This window comes from Calypte anna, chromosome 2 (genome assembly GCF_003957555.1).
Source record: "Calypte anna isolate BGI_N300 chromosome 2, bCalAnn1_v1.p, whole genome shotgun sequence".
In the NCBI taxonomy this organism is placed as follows: domain Eukaryota; kingdom Metazoa; phylum Chordata; class Aves; order Apodiformes; family Trochilidae; genus Calypte; species Calypte anna.
The window spans coordinates 28,717,359-28,735,859 of record NC_044245.1 but is presented as its reverse complement, the minus strand read 5'-3'; the positions used below and the strand labels follow the sequence as shown (position 1 = coordinate 28,735,859).

Here is an 18,501-nt window from a genome sequence, read left to right as displayed (position 1 = left end):
CTTTATCCATATATATGTGTAGCTCTATTGATTGCCATATTTAGTTGAATAACATATGCCAAACAGTTTGTACTTAAGTTTAGAAAACTGGTTAAACTGGTATAGTTTTCAAGTCAACTAGTCTCTGGAATCCTGCATATTTGAAGAAATCAGATCAGTGCCTCCAAAGACGGTACCTTCATTGACCATGTTTCATGTTTGATTTCCTTATCAATTTTAAGTCCTAAAGTATTACTGATTTTAAAGCAAAGAATGATTGCTTTCATTTGTCTCAGGAGCTAAAAATCACTGAATAAGGATGAGGTTCAAAGAAATCTAAATCTGGGGAATTTTTCTTTTTTTTTTTTTTTTTTTTTTTTTCCCCTTGCAAGTGTATTAGGAAAGAAAACAACAGCTGGTAGCATGGAGCTGTGAGAGATTTTTAAAAACTAGGGTGAAATAATGATTAGAAATGCAATATGGAGCTATGGTATAAGAAGTAAAACTAAAGGCACTGAACAAGACAAATACAATTTCAGCAGAAGCACGGGTCTAATTTATTTGGTTGCTTAGAATTATCACCCATAAATGTTTCCTTACCAGTTCTGTTTGTAGAAAGGAATCCTACTGGATTTCTGCTAAATTTACCATTCTTATATCATGTGATTATCCAGAGAATTTCTTGAAGTGATCTTTGTGTCCATCCCTATGAAATTGATCTGTTGCCACGGACTTCCCCAAAGTAGAATATTTCATAGGAGACACCACCATTTTCCATAGTAGGCACATAGAGAACAATTGCATGTATTCATTTTAACTCTAATATTGAAAACATACTGATTTCTTCTTGACTGTCTGTATTTAAAATTGTAATGGAGCACAGGGATTAAAAAATAAGTGTTCTTACTACAACATTCTAAGCAGTGAAACAAGTGAAATGCCAGGTGTATAACAGTTATTTACTAATAATGCAAAAAGATTTTTGGTGGAATAAATCTGGGTCACATAGGTTTGTACAGAGGAGCAAAAGCACACCACTGTTCTCAGCTTTACTTTCTGCCTAGTAGCTTGCCTCATCCTTTTAGGTGTTGTTCAGTGTAAAAAGTTTTCTAAATTTGTATTTCAAAGGATAAGGTGGTAAGTAGTTATAGTAGTAGAATTTATTATTTATACAGCTACCATGTGGACTGAAAATGCTAAGTCCTGATTTTTACTAAGTAAAGACCTTCTGCCACACTAAAAATGCATTCTGAAGTCTCTGCAGATTTATAGAACAGTGTTTTTAACCACAGCTGATGACTGCGTTCAGGAGAAAAAAACTTTGCCTATAAATACAGACTCACAAAGATAGCATTAATTGTAGTATTTTCAGGTTTGTAAAAAATCAGTGTCCTTTTGAAAAAAAGAACTCATCCTTCAAAAGCAGAAATTAATGTACTGTTATTCAAAACCTGTGAAGTTGCATTTCACAGAGAACAAAGTTTGGCCCACCTGATTCACCTCCCTGCTCTCTCCTGAGTGATCTGTACCTGAGCACTGGCAGCTGTGCTGTAACTCTTTTGTAGTAAATGAGGTAGCACAAGGTCCATGCATTTTCTGAGGAGAAGGATATGTTGTCATAGAATTAGGTTGAATCATTAGGTTGGAAAAGACCTCTAAGATCAAGTCCAACCATCGATGACCAGCCAACCAAAACGTGTCCTAAATCGCTACTTCCGCATGGATTTTGAGCACCTCCAGGGATGGCGACTCCACCACATACCTGGGCAGCCTGTTCCAATGCCTGACCAGTCTTTCAGTAAAGAATTTTTTCCTAATACTCAATCTGAACCTCCCCTAGTGCAACTTGGTTGCATTTCTTTTTGTCTTATCTCTGGTTACATGGGAAAAGAGATCACCCCCATCTCCCTACAATCTCCTATCATATAGTTATAAACAGGGATAAAGTACCCCCTCAGCCTCCTTTTCTCTTGACTAAACAATTCCAATTTCCTCAGCTTCTTCTCAGAGGACTTGTGCTTCAGACCCTTCACCAGCTTCATTGCTCTTTTCTGGACATGCTCCAGCAATTCAGTGTCCTTGTTGTGAGGGACACAAAACTGAACACAGTACTTGAGATGTGGTCTCACCAGTGCCAAGTACAGAGGCATGATTGCATCCCTAGTCCTGCTTGCCACGCTATTTCTGACACAGGCCAGGATGCTGCTGGCCTTTTTGTCCCCCTGGGTACACTGCCAGCTCATGATCAGCTGGGTGTTGACCAGCCCTCCATGTCCTTCTCTGCTGGGCAGCTTCCCACTCACTATTCCCCAAGACTGTTGCATTGCCTGGAGTTGTTTTGACCGAAATGGTGGACATGAAACTTTTCCTGGTTGAACCTCATATGTTGGCCCATTGATCCAGACTGTCCAGGTCCCACTATAGAGCTTTCCTACACTCAGGGAGATCAACATTCCCTCCCTATTCAGTGTAATCTGCAAACTCACTGAGGGTGCACTCGATTCCCTCCTCCAGATGAAAGAATCACAGAATTGTGGTTGGAAAAGGCCTGTAGGATCGCTGTATCCAACCCCCCACATCTCTCCCTCCCTTCTCCCCCTGCCCCCCCCAATAAGACCATGTCCTGATCATTCATAATGATATATAAGCCTATTTGAAAATTCCTAGAAGATGTGACTAGAGAGGACAGAGAGCTTATGTTGCCTTTTGTATTTATGGTGCTACAGGGAACACAGATGGACTGGGTTCAGTTTCTGGGTTTTCCTGTCATAAGTCACTAAAAGACTTGGGTATAAAGACGCTTAGATGTAATCTCACCTAAATGCTTTTGAGGGTATGTTATTTAAATTATCTTTTAGCAGGCAAAATAAGGAATAATGAGGCTTTGTTTATCTTGTAAGTTTTGCTGGAGAGGACTCTTTTATTTAGGTATGTTTTGAAAGAAGACAGGTTTTCAGTTTGAGTCAAGCACTTCGATGTAGGCTTCCAAAGGTGTCTGCTCACACATGAACTAGATGTCAATGTTCTCACTGTAGTAAGTGGAGAACCAGTTATTTCTCTCAATGAAGCCTGGAGAGCTTCTGCTTACTCAGGTCTGCTGAATCACACCTTCAATGTCATTGAATAGATGTCTTTTGTCTAGTTCACAGATGGACAAATGTATTGGCATGGCTAAATATGGTGTTAAGCTGACTCTCAGGCAAGGCATCTCATTGTTAAAAGTGGTCTAATCATGTGGGTGGAATCAGGAGGCACTGAAGTTTGAAAAGGGTGAGGCTTTCTAAATTATATGCCTGGTCTTTCTGTAAAAAACAAACAAACAAACAAAAACACCAAACAAACAAAAAACCTTTAAAGTCCCATGAGTCCCAGTCAGAAAAGGAGAGATGTTTAGTTCTGACCCAGTGCTGTCAGGTTTAAATATTTCTGGAGGGAACCTTAGGAGATAAGATTTTGTCAAAGATTTTCTCCTACACAGAATGTGATGTTTCTCCTGTGTCTTCACAGAAGAGCTGCTCATTGTTTCCTTTACAGCATTTCATAGCTTGCTTTTTTTCTTCTCCTTAGTCTTGTCATTGTATCCTACTTGGGAATGGTATAAAGCATAGTGTTTCAAGTATATTAAGGGAATCGAAGGATTTTTTTTGGCAAGAGTTGAATAGCAGTATTGAAATACTTCAGTTTTGCAGTGGGAGTTAAAATACTGGATAGAGAAAAAGATTATTTAATTAATAAGTTAATTAAATACTGGAAATAATACTGGTTTATGTGTTTGTTTATTTGTTTTCTAAAACAGAACTAGAGTTGTGCATGTGAAGCAGCAATGAGGAGTTGCTTTTGCAAAACTGTCCCTGAACCTCTGAACTGCCTTACCAATGGTCTCATTAATTTAAGTACTACTCAGTGTCATATCTGCTTTTACATATCCATATTAGTGGGTAAGAGGAAGGAAAATTATTTTATTCATCTGACATAATTTAAAGATGACATGTGAATGTCTATGACCTTGCTCTGAGATAGTAGGTCTATTATAATATACACAGCAAGGGCTTTTTTTGTTTGTTTTGTTCTGTTTTATTTTTTTTTATAAAGAGTTTGGTTCTCTAGGACGACCAAGGCTTGTAAATGTGGAACTGTTTATAGGCTTTATTTTTGTTCATGATAAAAACCCTCTTCAGATTAATGAGTCATTGGTGCCTCAGCATCTGCTCCCAAGACTGGGGAATTTGGGAAAAAAACTGAGGAGAAATATGAAGATAAAAATAAGTAGAATGTTAAGAGCAGAAATCTTCATGATGGGGACACAAAGGGTTTAAAAAATGTTACATAAATGTTCATTTAGTAGAGCAAAATGACAGCTAAAATCACAAAATAAATGTTTTGAGAACTGGGGGGGGGTTTCTTGGTCCTACTAACTTGTTTTAATATATTCAAAAGCAAGTGTCAGTAGTCCTTACTTAAAATAGGTATTTCTATCACAGATGAGTCCTCTTTTACATGGAGGAAATATCTTGTAAACTGTATCAGTCAGGTATCATACTGTTTTATTATAGCTGTTTTTTACACCAGGTGCTGTAGGTTAACCTTCTGTAATTTGTCTCTGTTGAGTATACTAATTTTCTATAACTCTAGGAGAAATACATTATCTTTTTTTCTCATTAATGTCTTGTTGCCTCTTGGCACAGAACAGATGCAGGCTGAGGCACAGCTCAAAAGTCATCACATTCCTCTTGCATGATAGCACCTAGCACGTACTCTGAGGCTCTTAAAGTTTTTGGAGTATTGTGTTTATATTTCAATACGGGCGTTTTTATTTGAATTTTAGCATAAGATTCTCCTCTGTATAGATGTTAGTAGTGGGCTTCTCTATATAAGAATTTGTAGTGTAATGAGGATATGTAAGGAAGGCATCATAGTTAATCCAATGAGAACAGGTTTCATTCATACTTAGTGAAGAATGTGGGTAATAGATATGACTACTGGCCTGGTTTTGCTCATCTGTTTTTCTGGTAGCCCTAGCAGAGAGAGTGCTTCCAATCTGGAAGCCATTATACACTGCTCCAACACTTCATTCAGTTTTTTATTGTAAGCCAAAGGCTTTGTCCCTGAGAACTCCTCACTGTAAAATTTGGACTGGTTTTCTTTTTCCTCTGTGCATCACTTTAGGTTTATCCACATTAAATGTCATCTACATTTTTATACCCCAGTCACTCAGTACAGTGAGGCTCCTTTGAAACTCTTCATGATTTGTGTTTGTTACTGGAAGCAGTCAGTGAACAAGGCATCCAGGAGAATGTTCTTGGGATGGACATGGGAGCATAACTGAAGGAAGGAGTAGCATTGAAGAGGGAATGGGGGCAGGATGGTAGTTAGAGCTAGAATGAACTGCAGATAATTTGCAGAAAATCAGGCAGAGAGCTGGAGAAGTGGGGCAGGCAGGAGGGCAGTGGAAGCTGCAGGCTGGCTGCCTACAGAAGTGCAAACTACAGTGCAGAACAGTACTATAAGTTATGAAAGAGAATGGAGTCTAATAAATGTCAGGAAGAGATGAACTCACAGTGTTACTTAATGGTATAAGCTTTTATGGGGTAGCTTTCCAGCTGTGGGTTGTGTTGTTGTATGATAAGGTGAAAATGTTATTTATTCTGACAAAGTGGAACTTTCTTTCAGGATTTTAACTTTTCTGCACTTCTCTAACAATCTCTGCTTATGCTATGTGCTGTAAGAGATTAACACTTAGATTTGCCATAAGTACAGTTGGTAATGGAAAAAGAAAAAATTGACAAAGATGTCTCTATTAAAATCATGCCAGTCACACATAAATCTCTTATGGATGTGCATCTCCACTGGCTATTTCCTTACCTTTGCGTATGATTCATTATAAAGCAGAACAGGAATTATATGATTGTTAAGACAGAAGTGGAAAGAAAAGAAGAACATTAGAAAAAGTCATACATTCTTATTAATATATATTATGTGCTACAATGAAATCATTTTTACCCAAGTATAAAATTACCTAGATAATAGATTTATGAACAGTAAGAAAAGATGGAAAATATGTTGTCTCTTGAAAACTTGTGTGAGGGGAATAAGACTTGATAAAATATTCTTTATATTGAATTGTAGAAAGCATTAAGATATTTTTTTAGCAACTGATGTTTTGTTTATTTTATCAACTATTTAGTATTTAATTAGATAAAATCCAATGCATCAGCATCAGCACACTTCATTAGCAGAAATACAAAGTACACAGTGACAAATAATCTCCTGTAAAATTTATTTTACTTGTTCTTGAATGTGTGTCTCACAAGCTGGAACTCAATAAACCAGAAGCAGTAACTTCAGACACATCTTAGAAAACTTCTCTATGACCTGAGAAAAATCAGATGGTAAAGATTCCAGGCACTTCTATTCCCAATTGCAGGAACAAATTTCTACAGCTGTTAGTGCTCCATTTGTTCCTGGGTGTAGGAACATGGATGGACTGAAAACCAGCAATGGGGCTTCTTCTGTACTGGAGTTCTTTTAAATGAAATATTGAATCTTGAACTCTGATAATTAGGACATAGTCATGATTAAAATAAACAAATTGTGCTTTGGTTTTTTTTGGTTTCTATTTTTTTCCATTTGGTATTCTTATTTTTAAAAAGCATAATTTGCTCCCATGAATTTGGCTAGTAAGTATTTTTTTCTTTTTTTTCCCATTTTTATTTCATGCTATAAACCATCTGAATTAAAATCATAGAATCATAGGATGATTTCAGTTTGGAGGGGCCTTTAAAGATCATCTGTTTCAGCCCCCTGCCATGTGCAGGGGCTTTTTTACTCAGTCAGGTTTCTCAAAGCCTGGTCCAGGCTGACTCTGCACCCTTCCGGTCATGGGGCAGCCTCAGCTTCTGTGGGCAACCTGTTCCAGTGTTTCACCATCTTCTGCCCAAAAAACTTCTTCGTCATGTCTAATCTAAATGTACCTGCTTTATGATAGACTCATAAATAATAATAAACCTTACTTAGGGCTAGATTATTCCCACCTGTATACTGCATGGAATTTTATACTGTTCTTCAAAGTCTCTGGTACTAACCACAGTCAGGGACAAAGTACTGAAACTGATGTTCAGCTTTTTGCCCAGTATGGGCAAAAATGACCTTATTATCTCTATTTTCAGCCTGCAGAAATATATGTTTTTACTTTAGATTCCTTCAGGATTTATTTCTTTTTTTCTTCGATTCTCTATTTTATCATCATTTTTCTTTCAGCATTGCAGAACTTCAATGCATTTTGAAATTAGATTCCTATCTTTTTCTCATTCTTCTCTTTTTTTGATTCCTCTATTTTCCCTGATGATGATCATCTTTCTTTTTTTCACACATACCTGCCAACCATTTTTTCCCCTTGGACTCTTCACAGTTTCTCCTCTGTGGAAATACACTTCTGTCTCACATCTCCATTTCTGCAAACTTCTTTAGTATTTTTGGGTCCCTGCAGAGGTGGCTCTATATGTTATTCCACATTTACTTGTAACAGAGGACAAAAGAGTGAACAAGGAAGAAAAGGGAGCCAGAGGGACCTGTTTTCTTTTAAATGCTTACCTTGAACATGTGGTTCTGAGCACCTTCCAGAAATGTGAATATGATAACATCCATTCTCTATGCCTTCTTTCCTACTCTCCTTTTTTTTTTTTTTTTTCCCAAGATTTTTTTTAATTCATTACATTCTGTATGATTGTTCATGAATGCTACTCAGAATGTGAGTGTAAGGCAGGAAAAATTATGAGTATATGATGTACACTGATGCCAACTCTTGACACTCACAAACAAACCACATTTCTGAAACATAATTGGCATATCTTTTATTTAAAAAAGTTTTAACAAGGCAGTGATTAGGGATTATATTTTGGAGAACAGTAAAGTGCATGGAGGGAACCAAGTGTTGCTTGTCTGTGAATAGATGTTCTTGCACAGATTTGTGTATTGCAGAACATTGCTTCCTGGGAGTGGACTTTTCAAGGAATTTATCATGGAAAAATGAAGAATTATAGTAGTTTCCTGGGAAGAAATCTGTCCTTAGTTTAGATTAAGGAATAAATAATTACAGATCTAGAGCAAAAAAAAATTGTTCTTTTTCTGCCATATGAGAATATTGAAAATAAAGCTTTTGCAGAGCGTATTTCCAAATGCTCATAATATAGTTAAATTCTGTATATATTTTCATGCAGATGGCCTGAGGCATATTCTTGATGTAAGGCCATCCTTGTGCTAAATTTGAAATCTCTGCTCAGAAATTGTAGCTGTGTTAAAAAGTTCAAAGTGTATGTTTTGAAGCACACTTAATAGAAGCAAATATACATGTTTTTTCCGCAGTCAGTTTCAAAAATGATCAAAATATTTCAGCTGAAATTTTATAAAAATTGCAGTCAAATTTCCTGATTTAGAAATTTTTAACTCAAGTCATTGAAGCTTGGCATTGCATAACTAAAATTAAGTGGAAATTACTAAATATAAAGATTAAATATAAGAAGTGTGAATTGAATGTTGTAGAAAGTGTTACAAACTGTACCAATAGGAGATCACCCCAACTCTAGACCCTTAACATCAGAATATGAATTTATTTCTGAAGTTTAAAGATATTTCTTTTTTTTTTTTTTGTCACAACCTTTTATCTGCAGCCTGTAGCTGGTCTATTGTTACCCATGTTGTGACAGAATGTGCACACTGCAATGAAGTATAGATGTTCTTCAGGTGTAGAATAAAATATTTACTATTTCCATTTTTAGATACAGGACAATTTTTCAATGACATGCCATGTAATTGCTTAATCAGAAAGGTTATATAAAATAGTTTTAGCAGTAGGGGGGTTTCTGATTAACTGATAATGGAGCAAACCCGTATCACAGACTATTTTGATCATTTTGCCTTGATTACCAAATACAAGTCTGAACTTTTCCAAGAAACATATCCAAATTTCTATGTCTGGTATTTAACCACATCATAGAAACACTGCAGGAAATGACAGTATTAGCCTTAGAATACTGTATTACAAATTTCTTTCATCACAGTTTAAGATTGTTCAATTTACCAGAAAATGAAACACCGACAACATAAAAGTTGCTTTGGCTCTTGCAGTAGTTCTGTTCTGTTCCTATATCCACAGACTATATACATTGTGGCTTACTGTAATTCTATATCAGTATTAGATATGTCATCCTTTAATCATTGATGTTTTATTTATATTGGACATGGGAGAAGTTCACTCATCATCTAAATGGACTCTTCTAATTGTTTCTGTCTTGATAAGTAGATAAGCTTCACCTGTTTGAAAGAGGAATGCAAGTGAAATATATAAATTCAGAAATATTTTTATTAGAGAAGTTGGTATATTTACTGTAATAATGACTGTTCTTGCTTATGGAAATTTTGGTGTAATTTTTCTTGACTTTATGTCTTGCTTTGGTTTTGGACGTATAAAGAAACATAGAATAGTTTTCTGCTCAATAGAAAGTATGAAAGCATTTGAATAAAAACATGCAATCTAATCTATTTAAGGGCTGGTAAATGGAAGCTGGTAAATCCTTTTGAAAATTAAGTTTAAAATTACTTGTATCTAGAGCTATCTTTGTACTGGAATAAACTGTCAAGTAGATCTCTAAATAAAACAGAAATAGTAAACTAGGGAAAGAAGAACAGGCTCATAAGACTGTATTTTGGGCCTAAGTGAATTTTATCAGGTATATTGGGATGACATCTACCATCAAAACCTCACCTGATAAATGTACTTAATCTTTCATCCTGTAATTCTACAAGACTTTGATTTATAGACCTAAATGCTGTAGTAAACCTTGAGTGCACTGACAGTGCTGTGGTTTTTTTGTTGTTGAACTCGAAATACATGAATTTGATTCAATTTATTCTGAATGAATCTTAAATCTATCTATCTATTTTATCTTTGTGCAAGTCAAAGATTTTATTCTGTAACTGCTAAGAAGTCAATTTAAAGCAGGCTTTTCAAGAAAAAAAAAAGAAAAGATGTTTCATCTGAGGTGAAAATAACTATAGAAAGAGTAAAGGCTCTCAAAGGAGAAGATCCAAAGGCTGATTTTAATAACAGAATTAAAACAAATTATGTCTTTTTCTGAATGCTTCAATATTTTTTAATTTTTTTTTTAATTCTTCATTATTCATTGTCCCTGTGTAGAAAGCAGCAGGAAAATAGCTACATCCAGATTTTCCAGGCAGACTCAACAGGAATTCAGTACTTCATTCACACTTGTTTGGAAATGGAAAGACTCCACGTTTCTTTATGTGCATTGGGAGAAGTTAACCCTGAGTTAAAATGTCAGTGTGCTGACTGATCTGCAGGTATAGAAGGAACCTACATCAAATCACTTCTGTTGCTAGACTCTTGGAATGTGGAAGCTGAATCTGGTCTCAGCTCTTCTGGTTGCTGGAGCTCTTTTCAGAATATGCTGTTGATCTCAGAGCAGGTTCTCCAAAGCAGTTCTGAAACATTTTCAAAGCTGGAAATGCCTGTAACTTTTTCTTCACATAAGTGTTAGTTCCTCTCATATTATTCTTCTGTTCTCCATCCCATGCAGGCTGCTAGGCTGGACATTGCTACACACCTCTGGTACAGTGCCAGAACTACTGTAGTGCCCCCTCTCCTTTTGTGAATATAAGAGCAATTAAGTGGACTTTAAAGAGCCACTAAGCAGACTTCTATCTGTAATTTGATGTATGTATGAAGGGTAGGATTTATACTTTTACTGGCATGTTTGACACTCCTCTGCATCTGCGTTTCACTGTTTTAGCTCATGCAAACCCAGTCATTTTCAAGTCCCAAGCACATTGTGCTGTGTCTGTGTCAGAAAACAGTTTATACAATTGGATGAACTGTGTTCATATCCGATTCCTGAGTGTGAATAATGAATTCTAATTCAGTGTCGTTTCTTTTTTTTCTTTCTTTCTTTCTCTTTTTAGTTTAGTTTCTTGTTTTGTTATGGAATAATAATTACTCATGAGAGTTAAACAAAATGGCACATACTTATTTGAAATGATACTGCTGGAGTCCTGATTATATTTAACAGTATGCAATAAATCTGGTAAAACAGAAGTGCACTCTTTATGTGTTTAAGAAGAAAAAAGTGTAATCGGTGCCTGCTGTCATGATAAACTAAGCAATTTACTAGCATTTATATCCAGTTTATTTTTCTGTAGAGTCTGTTAGTGAACTTCAAGATGCAGGTCCCATCTATGAGTTAATTACATGGTAATACATCTCTCCTACTGCAAAATACTTACAGATTGTTAGAGATGGAGTTTTTGTTGAATCTCTCACCTGTAATCGTGAACAATGAGCTTTTACCTTTACCTTTAGCTAACTTAGGGCAAGCTACATTTTTGTGTTGGCTCTGCCTCATGGTAGGAGTGCCTTACTTAAACATTACAGTATCCTGCAGGACACAGATTTTAACCATGAATCAGAAATCGTATAGTAGGCGTAAGGCATGAAATAAAATCTATACATTTTTCTGTGGCATGTCACTGGTTAAGTGACAAAAATATTCTGATAGTCACTGAAAAAGAAAAGTCAAAGGTACATTTGAACCTGTCAGTTCAACACATTCCTGTTATCCCTTTAGGGGATATCATACAACTTGACACCAACATTTAAGCTTTGAAAATTATGAGCTCATCTATTTCAAATGGGATGTCACATGTTCCCAAGCCTTTGCCATTACTTATAATGGAAGACAGGATGATCACTTTTGTCACATATTGATAGTGAATAAGATCTTTCTTTTTTTCTTTTTTTTTCTTCTTTCAGAATGAAGAACAAATTTTGGTATTTTGAATTTGGCACTTCGGAAACTTTCTCAGCCACCTGTAAGAAGCTGCATGAATCTGTAGAAATAGAAGTAAGAAACTAATTGTTGCCTTTGTTCTTGAAATGTCACTAGTTTGACTGAAATGCAGGGAGCAAGGGTACAGAGTGCCTGAATCCAACAAGGCAAAGAGCAGTGCACATCTTTTCGACCCTCTATTCCAAAATATTATTTTTATCGTGTCTATTTGTAGTGTAGCCATGCACACTGGAACAAAGTTCAGTTTGATGATTAGTGAAGTCTTAATACAGTAGATGGGGTCAAGAGGTGACATATAACATTAGAAATCAATAGGGAGTGTGACTAGGTCAGATGGAAAAATGAAAGTGTGTTGGAGAAAGTGAGAGCTTCTGCAGGATTAAAATTAAAAAAAATAAAAAAACCCAACCACCTTATTATTTCTAGGTCCCAAGTTTCTGTAACCTTTAAAACTCAATTCCCTAAAATTCTACTTACTTTCCTGAATAAAGGTTAAAGAATATATATTTTTTGAATCATTCCCCTTCATTAACTATCTATTCTCTCTGCACAAGGGGTCATCTTGCCATTATACATTGAACATTAACTGAAAAGACTCAGAACAGTAACAGAGAAAATAAGAATTTAAAATAATGTGCTACTGCTACTTTGATGGCTGGTAGAATAAGTGGCTACATTAAATCATAAACTGTTTGGGGGGCTGATATTTATGAATAAATAAATGAAAAATGGGAAATGACTGAAGGTACAAACCTGAGAATTTAAGTTAAATAATGAAATAATTTCTCAAGAGGATTATGGCACTTTAATGAGAAACTGCACATGTCCATGGAGTATTTGTATAGTAGTAGCATGAGGCACTCAAAGAGCTGTGAGAGGCTGGTCAAAGCCTCCTGAAAGGCAAAGTCTGGAATCATGTTGAAGGGTCTATGGACCTGGTAGTAGGACAGTAGCAAAGGAACTGAGGCTGAAACTTTAAGATCTGTGGTACACGACTTGCGTGTTACTCTATTTTTCTGTTTTTCCACTTTTCTTTTTAGAGTGGAAACATGGTCTGTACCTGTTTAATAAAAAATGAAAAATAAAAAAGATTAAAAATGAAAAAAACCCTAAAACTCTGGGGGGGAGGAAAAAAAAAAAGTCCATCTGGCTTCCCAGGACAGTGCTACCCACACTTGGGTTTAAGTACATGTTGCCTTAAAAATATTTGGTTAGCTATGGGAAGAAATGCTTACCTGATTTTATTTGGTTCAAGTATACTGCAAGTTAAATGTCCCTTTTAATTAAATCCAAATTGATGAGCAGGCTTTCTTGATAAATGTTCCTCACTGGCAAAAATCCTACATACTCAGGTATTACCTTCTTAAACCATCTATTTGTAACCATTGAATGAGTGACAAAATTTTGACATTACAAAGCAAACAAGTACGTATACAAGTTTGTAATGTTGGTGATACCAATTATTATTGGTATTATTGGTATTATTATTATTACCAGTTCATATCAATAACACTGTTACTACCAGTAAAGTGATACATTGCCAGTGTATGAGACGTGTTTAGTAACATTCACTTCATCTCTCCTGGTCATTATCATTAGTCCTGGAGTTAAGAACAAATATCATAGGGGAAATAATTTCCAAGGTGTGTACACAGGAAGTGTTAGGAGGTAGTTATTTATTTATTATTTAGAATAAGTAAATTACATTTACTTGTCTGTGTGCTTGTATCTAGTGCTTCTTGTTTGAATGTCATAAACACTTGGGAGTAGCTCTGTTTTCATCTCATTTTTAACCTGCTGCCCCTTGCTTGGGGACAATGCTGTAAATGGGAGCTTGGCAGGTGGTGCCACATTTCACTCTGAATAAAATGCACAAGGAATGCATTTGCTCTACAGCAAAATTTTCTGTGAACAAAGCACATAAAGGTTAAGGCTCTCTGTATCTGTGCTCTGGGAGACAGTGAGCAAACATTCTATGGGCAAATATTTTTTCAACCCTATATTTGATTTCTAAGCCTAATTGAGCTTGCTATTCCAGATATAGATTAATGTATATTCTCTTCTGTGTGAGGTGCAGAATAAAGTTTAGACTCTAAATTCTCAAGTTATTCAGAATAAGCGATGGTTTTATTTCCAAACTGGAATCCTAGATGTTGAGGAGAGAGGTTCTAAAGGGGGAAATAAAAACCAGAAAACAAAAAACCTAGGCTTATGACATCACATTGTAGAGCACTTACACTTTATTTCCAGTTCAGAAGAAAGAGACAGGTGTGTGAAGGGTGTTCAGTGAGAGTAGGTGTGAATGCAGTGTCAGTGAGGATGCCTTGATCCATACCTGCAGCACAGTAAAAAAGTCGTGGGACCAGAGGAAGCCTTCTTTGCTACCTAGTATTAATGGGTGAGGGAATGGAGTTTAAACAATCACATACTCTTGCATGACACTGCACTTGGTTACACAGCAAAGCCTACATCTCAGCTGTTTGCAGGCATGGGTATGTTCTGAGGGATGATCTGAAAATACTTTTTATATTGAAAGAAGTGTGAAAGATAGTGCCTGAAAAGAGACTAGAAGGCAAGTAAGAAGTAAAAGCGCTAGTGTGTATTTTGAATCCAGGCAGGCATACTCCATATTTTAAAAGCATGCTTTTATTTTTGGCAGCATCACTGCATTATCTGAAACCTAAAAAAAAAAAAAAAAAAAAAAAAGAGCAGGACACATTTGTGTTTTGTAGTTATAGTGTATGAATGTGTTAGGACAACGCAGAGCTACCTGTAGCGCAGTCTTGTCTGTGTGTGAACAAAAGAAATTCTCCTTTACTAATTCAGAAAGTTCCTCGTCACTGTGGGATTCTGAGGCCTCATCAAATAATTGTCTTAGTGTACTACCTGCTGTGTTCAATATTGAGTGAAAATGGAAGGCAGACCCTGCACCATCCTATTTCACAATTCTTCTTTTATTTAAATAATTCCAGTCAGTTTGGGGGACGCCAGACCTTTATAAATTAACAGCAGGGAAATACCAAAGGTGTCAGATTGCATATTTATCATCTTTCTCTTGTAATACTTAAATATGTATTAAGAAGTGACTGACATAAATTAGGCAGATTTCAGAAGCCACAGGCCGTGGCTTGTAGAGGACCCCCTTCTGCTTGACATTTCATCCTTGTCAAAGATCAAATTATTTTAATTTAGGCTGCAAATTATAAGGAATGAAGACTTCTTTGTGGGAATTCCCTGTGGTAATCTGACTTTTGTTGTTACTGCTGCTTGTCAGTGTGCAAAAGATATAATATGCATGCAAATAAGGTTAAAAAATATGTACTATCTAATTATCCAGCCAGTACATTCCACTTGAAGACAGTGGGAGGCCTGACACACAGTATGTGTTTGATTCATTGAGGCCTGCAGGGTATTTACACAAGATTACTTTTAATTATGAAATTAATATCTGTTTATCTAGAATGTATAGCAGTAAGTGAGCATACACATGAGCAGAATTTTTAGTAAAATAAATCATCTTAATATTTAATACATATAAAATATAGGGGGGGAACCATGAACTTGCTTCCCAAGTAACAACGAAGACCCATGCCTTTTTCTTGGAAGAAAAGTCTGATTAAAAAGTTACACTTTCAATTACAGTAACTGCCACAATTGCCAACTGACTTCCAGATGTGGCTTTTGACATTTCCTTGTATGAATATAATTCTTGAAGAGCAAATATAAAATGGAAAACTTAATGTTGAAATTGTTCTCTCTCCAGATGTTTACTCTTAGAAGAACTGAGAAGATGCAGAGTAGACATTACAATGCAATTCTGCTCAGTGATGTCAGAAGTTTTCAGGGAAACAGTTATTTTTGAGTTATACTTTGCTTTTCTTCTTCAAAACTGTGATAATAGTTTAGGCAGAGAGGAAGAAATGCCAGTTTCCCACAGGGCGGCAAGCTGCAAGGTGTCAGTGGACTATTACTGAAGCATAGTTAATTATTTTTCCAGTTTTCTTCCTGATTATTCAATATTGGAATTAAAAAAGAAGATCCTTAGACAATTTTATTGCGTGACCAAAGCTTCTACTGCTTCACAGAACATTGCAGGAGTAGGATCTAGTGTCTGAAAATATGCTGCTCTACACTATGGGGGGTGTGTGTGTGTGACTTGCCTGGGAATCTAGATATTCTCACCACATTGTGAGGCATGGAGATAACCTGTCTCAAACCAAGTATATGAAACCTGGGAACTTTGCCTGGTTCAGTGAACTGAAAACTAGAGAAGGATGCTTTGCCTTCCACTTGCACGTTCAACTGTAGTAATCTGAAGCTGGGTCTTTCATTCTTCTGTGGAGGCTCTTCAGTATTTTGCTGTGGTTTATACAGATTAGGAGCTTTCCCTGATCCTAAACCAATGTGGGTAGGGAGGAGGATTTAGCCTGAGTAAATGATAATCAGTGAAGGGTAGGTGTATCCTATCAAGCTAGGATCATCCAATGTGTTTCAGGTGAACTGTGTTTGCAAATATTGTAGGCTTTTACCACCTGAGAAGATGCTGCAGTTTGTTACTGATGAGGTGATAAATTAAAGTCACTGAGACATTCTTCTGGAAGTGAAAATATGGTCCCTTTATAAGATATAATTTGAAGACATTTAGCGAAGCAATATACACCTACAAAAGGCCTCAATGGTCACTTTTTCTGTAGGAAGCAGGAGAAATACACACTAGTGGCACAACATGCCCTTCAGTAATGATTTCATCACTGAAGGGACTATCCCACAGAGTAAGACTTCTGTGTTTAAGTAAGTCTTGGAAGGCTTTTAAAACACTGATAACCTCTTTTTTAGCTCAATATACCATGTTTTCCTTTGGCAATGTTGTGCATATCAGAGAACTGGCTGATGGAAATTCTGAGATAAGGAGTGATTTAGCTGGATCTGGATGCTGCTGTAAATGGTCTTACTAAACTTACCCCCTCTCAGTGGGAGTTATTTGTCTGTCATAGCCCTACACTCATGTACCAGTTGTGCCTTTGGATTGAAACTATCAATATGCTGTTCTGTCTGCCTTGGCCCTGCTTATATCCTTTCCATAAAGCTGTGTATGCTCTCTATGTAGGGACTTTTATATTCAGTTACATGTGGAAGGGACTCATGTTGTAATGTTATGTTATAACGACAAGTTTCACTGCAAAATCTGAAGACAGACAATGTAGCTGGAATAGGCAGCAAAAAACCTCCAGTAATTACTATAGAATTTTTATAGTATAAAAAGTTTCTTGCTAATAATTGTAGTGAAGCTGCAAAATATATTTCACTTGTGTCAATCAGGAGGTGTCAGGTAACAACATGGCTCTACCAAATGGTCCTACACTGAAGCAATCAAGAGCCAAATAGGAATCATGTTTGGCTGCTGAATAAGGATCACTTCCAATCTCATACCACCTTTCCAGATACAGGTATACAGTTTAGGTATAAACATTCAATAAAACATTAACAGTGTTAAGAATGATGAATTGCTGAATTAAAATATCTAATAAATGAAACATATTTCTTTTTCTTTTTTCTTTTTTTTTTTTTTTTTTCCTTTTTTCTCCTTGCAAATCAGTGTGATGGAATTCAGCTGGATTTAACTAATATTTCTCTGGAAGGAATTGCCATTCTGAACATCCCAAGCATGCATGGTGGATCCAATCTTTGGGGAGAGACAAAGAAAAGGCGCAGCCACCGTCGGACAGAAAAGAAGCGGTCAGATAAAAGAACCACTGTCACAGATGCAAAGGAACTGAAGTTTGTATGCCAAGGTAAGCTTACAAACTCGTACAAGCTATCTGGCTCTAAACACTCAACTCAGTTGTTTAATTGTCCGTGTATTACCGCTTTTTTAAAAAAAAAACAGGGTAGATAGTTCTTAGCTATTTATTTTCTTGTGCATTTAGCTGTTCTGATGGCAAGCACTGGAGCAAAGGAATAAATTCTTTTTGTCAGGCCTGCTGACAATTACAGTGTATATATAATATATATAAATATATTTTCTATATACACACTTGCAAGCCTGCCTCGGATGTTACCTGTTAAGCAGATGAGGAACCCCATGTGCCACTGTTTGTTAGTGCGATATTCAATCTAGAATTATCAGGGGGGTTTGGAGTTGAAAAATGCTTACTAATAATGTATATTGTTTCTTGATGTCAGTGTGCATAAAATTTGGGGATAGTCATGCCCTGTTTCTAAAAAACCACCCTGAGACTGTGGCAAATTACTTCAGGGTAACAAGACCAAGCTGTCTGTACATCTATACTGTGATGCTCTGTGCAACCCTTGAATGCATGTGTTGTAGCCTGCTTGCATAGGTATGATCTGTACTTTCAGATATATGCTTGTATACTTTCCTGGTGATTAGGAGCATTGGGTCACTAAATTTTGACAAAGTTTTTACAAACCCTACAGCAAATGATAATCTCTCTTCTGCTTTGTAGAATCTATAATCCTGTGCATCGTAGTACATCACTGAGTGTCACAAGTTCTTGTAATTAAAAAACATCTTTCTCTTCAAAACAAGGGATGAACAGACTAGACTATAGAATTTTTTTTTTTTCTGTTCCTGTTTTTTCTGTTCTCTTTCTGCTTCAGAGCTTCCTGCTTCTCACCCTTACTCAGACTGAATAGAGATCGG

At 36.3% G+C, this 18,501-nt stretch overlaps 1 protein-coding gene across 6 annotated transcripts in view; it reads left to right on the top strand.

Moving 5' to 3' along the window:
• DGKB (diacylglycerol kinase beta) overlaps positions 1-18,501 on the top strand; it is a 286,640-nt gene that overhangs the window by 193,226 nt on the left and 74,913 nt on the right. For all 6 annotated transcript variants that reach the window (XM_030445130.1, XM_030445128.1, XM_030445131.1 and 3 more), the window contains 2 exons: positions 11,801-11,891; positions 17,434-17,629. In XM_030445130.1, coding sequence (XP_030300990.1) covers positions 11,801-11,891; positions 17,434-17,629 — 287 coding nt within the window. The remainder of the gene's footprint in view (positions 1-11,800; positions 11,892-17,433; positions 17,630-18,501) is intronic.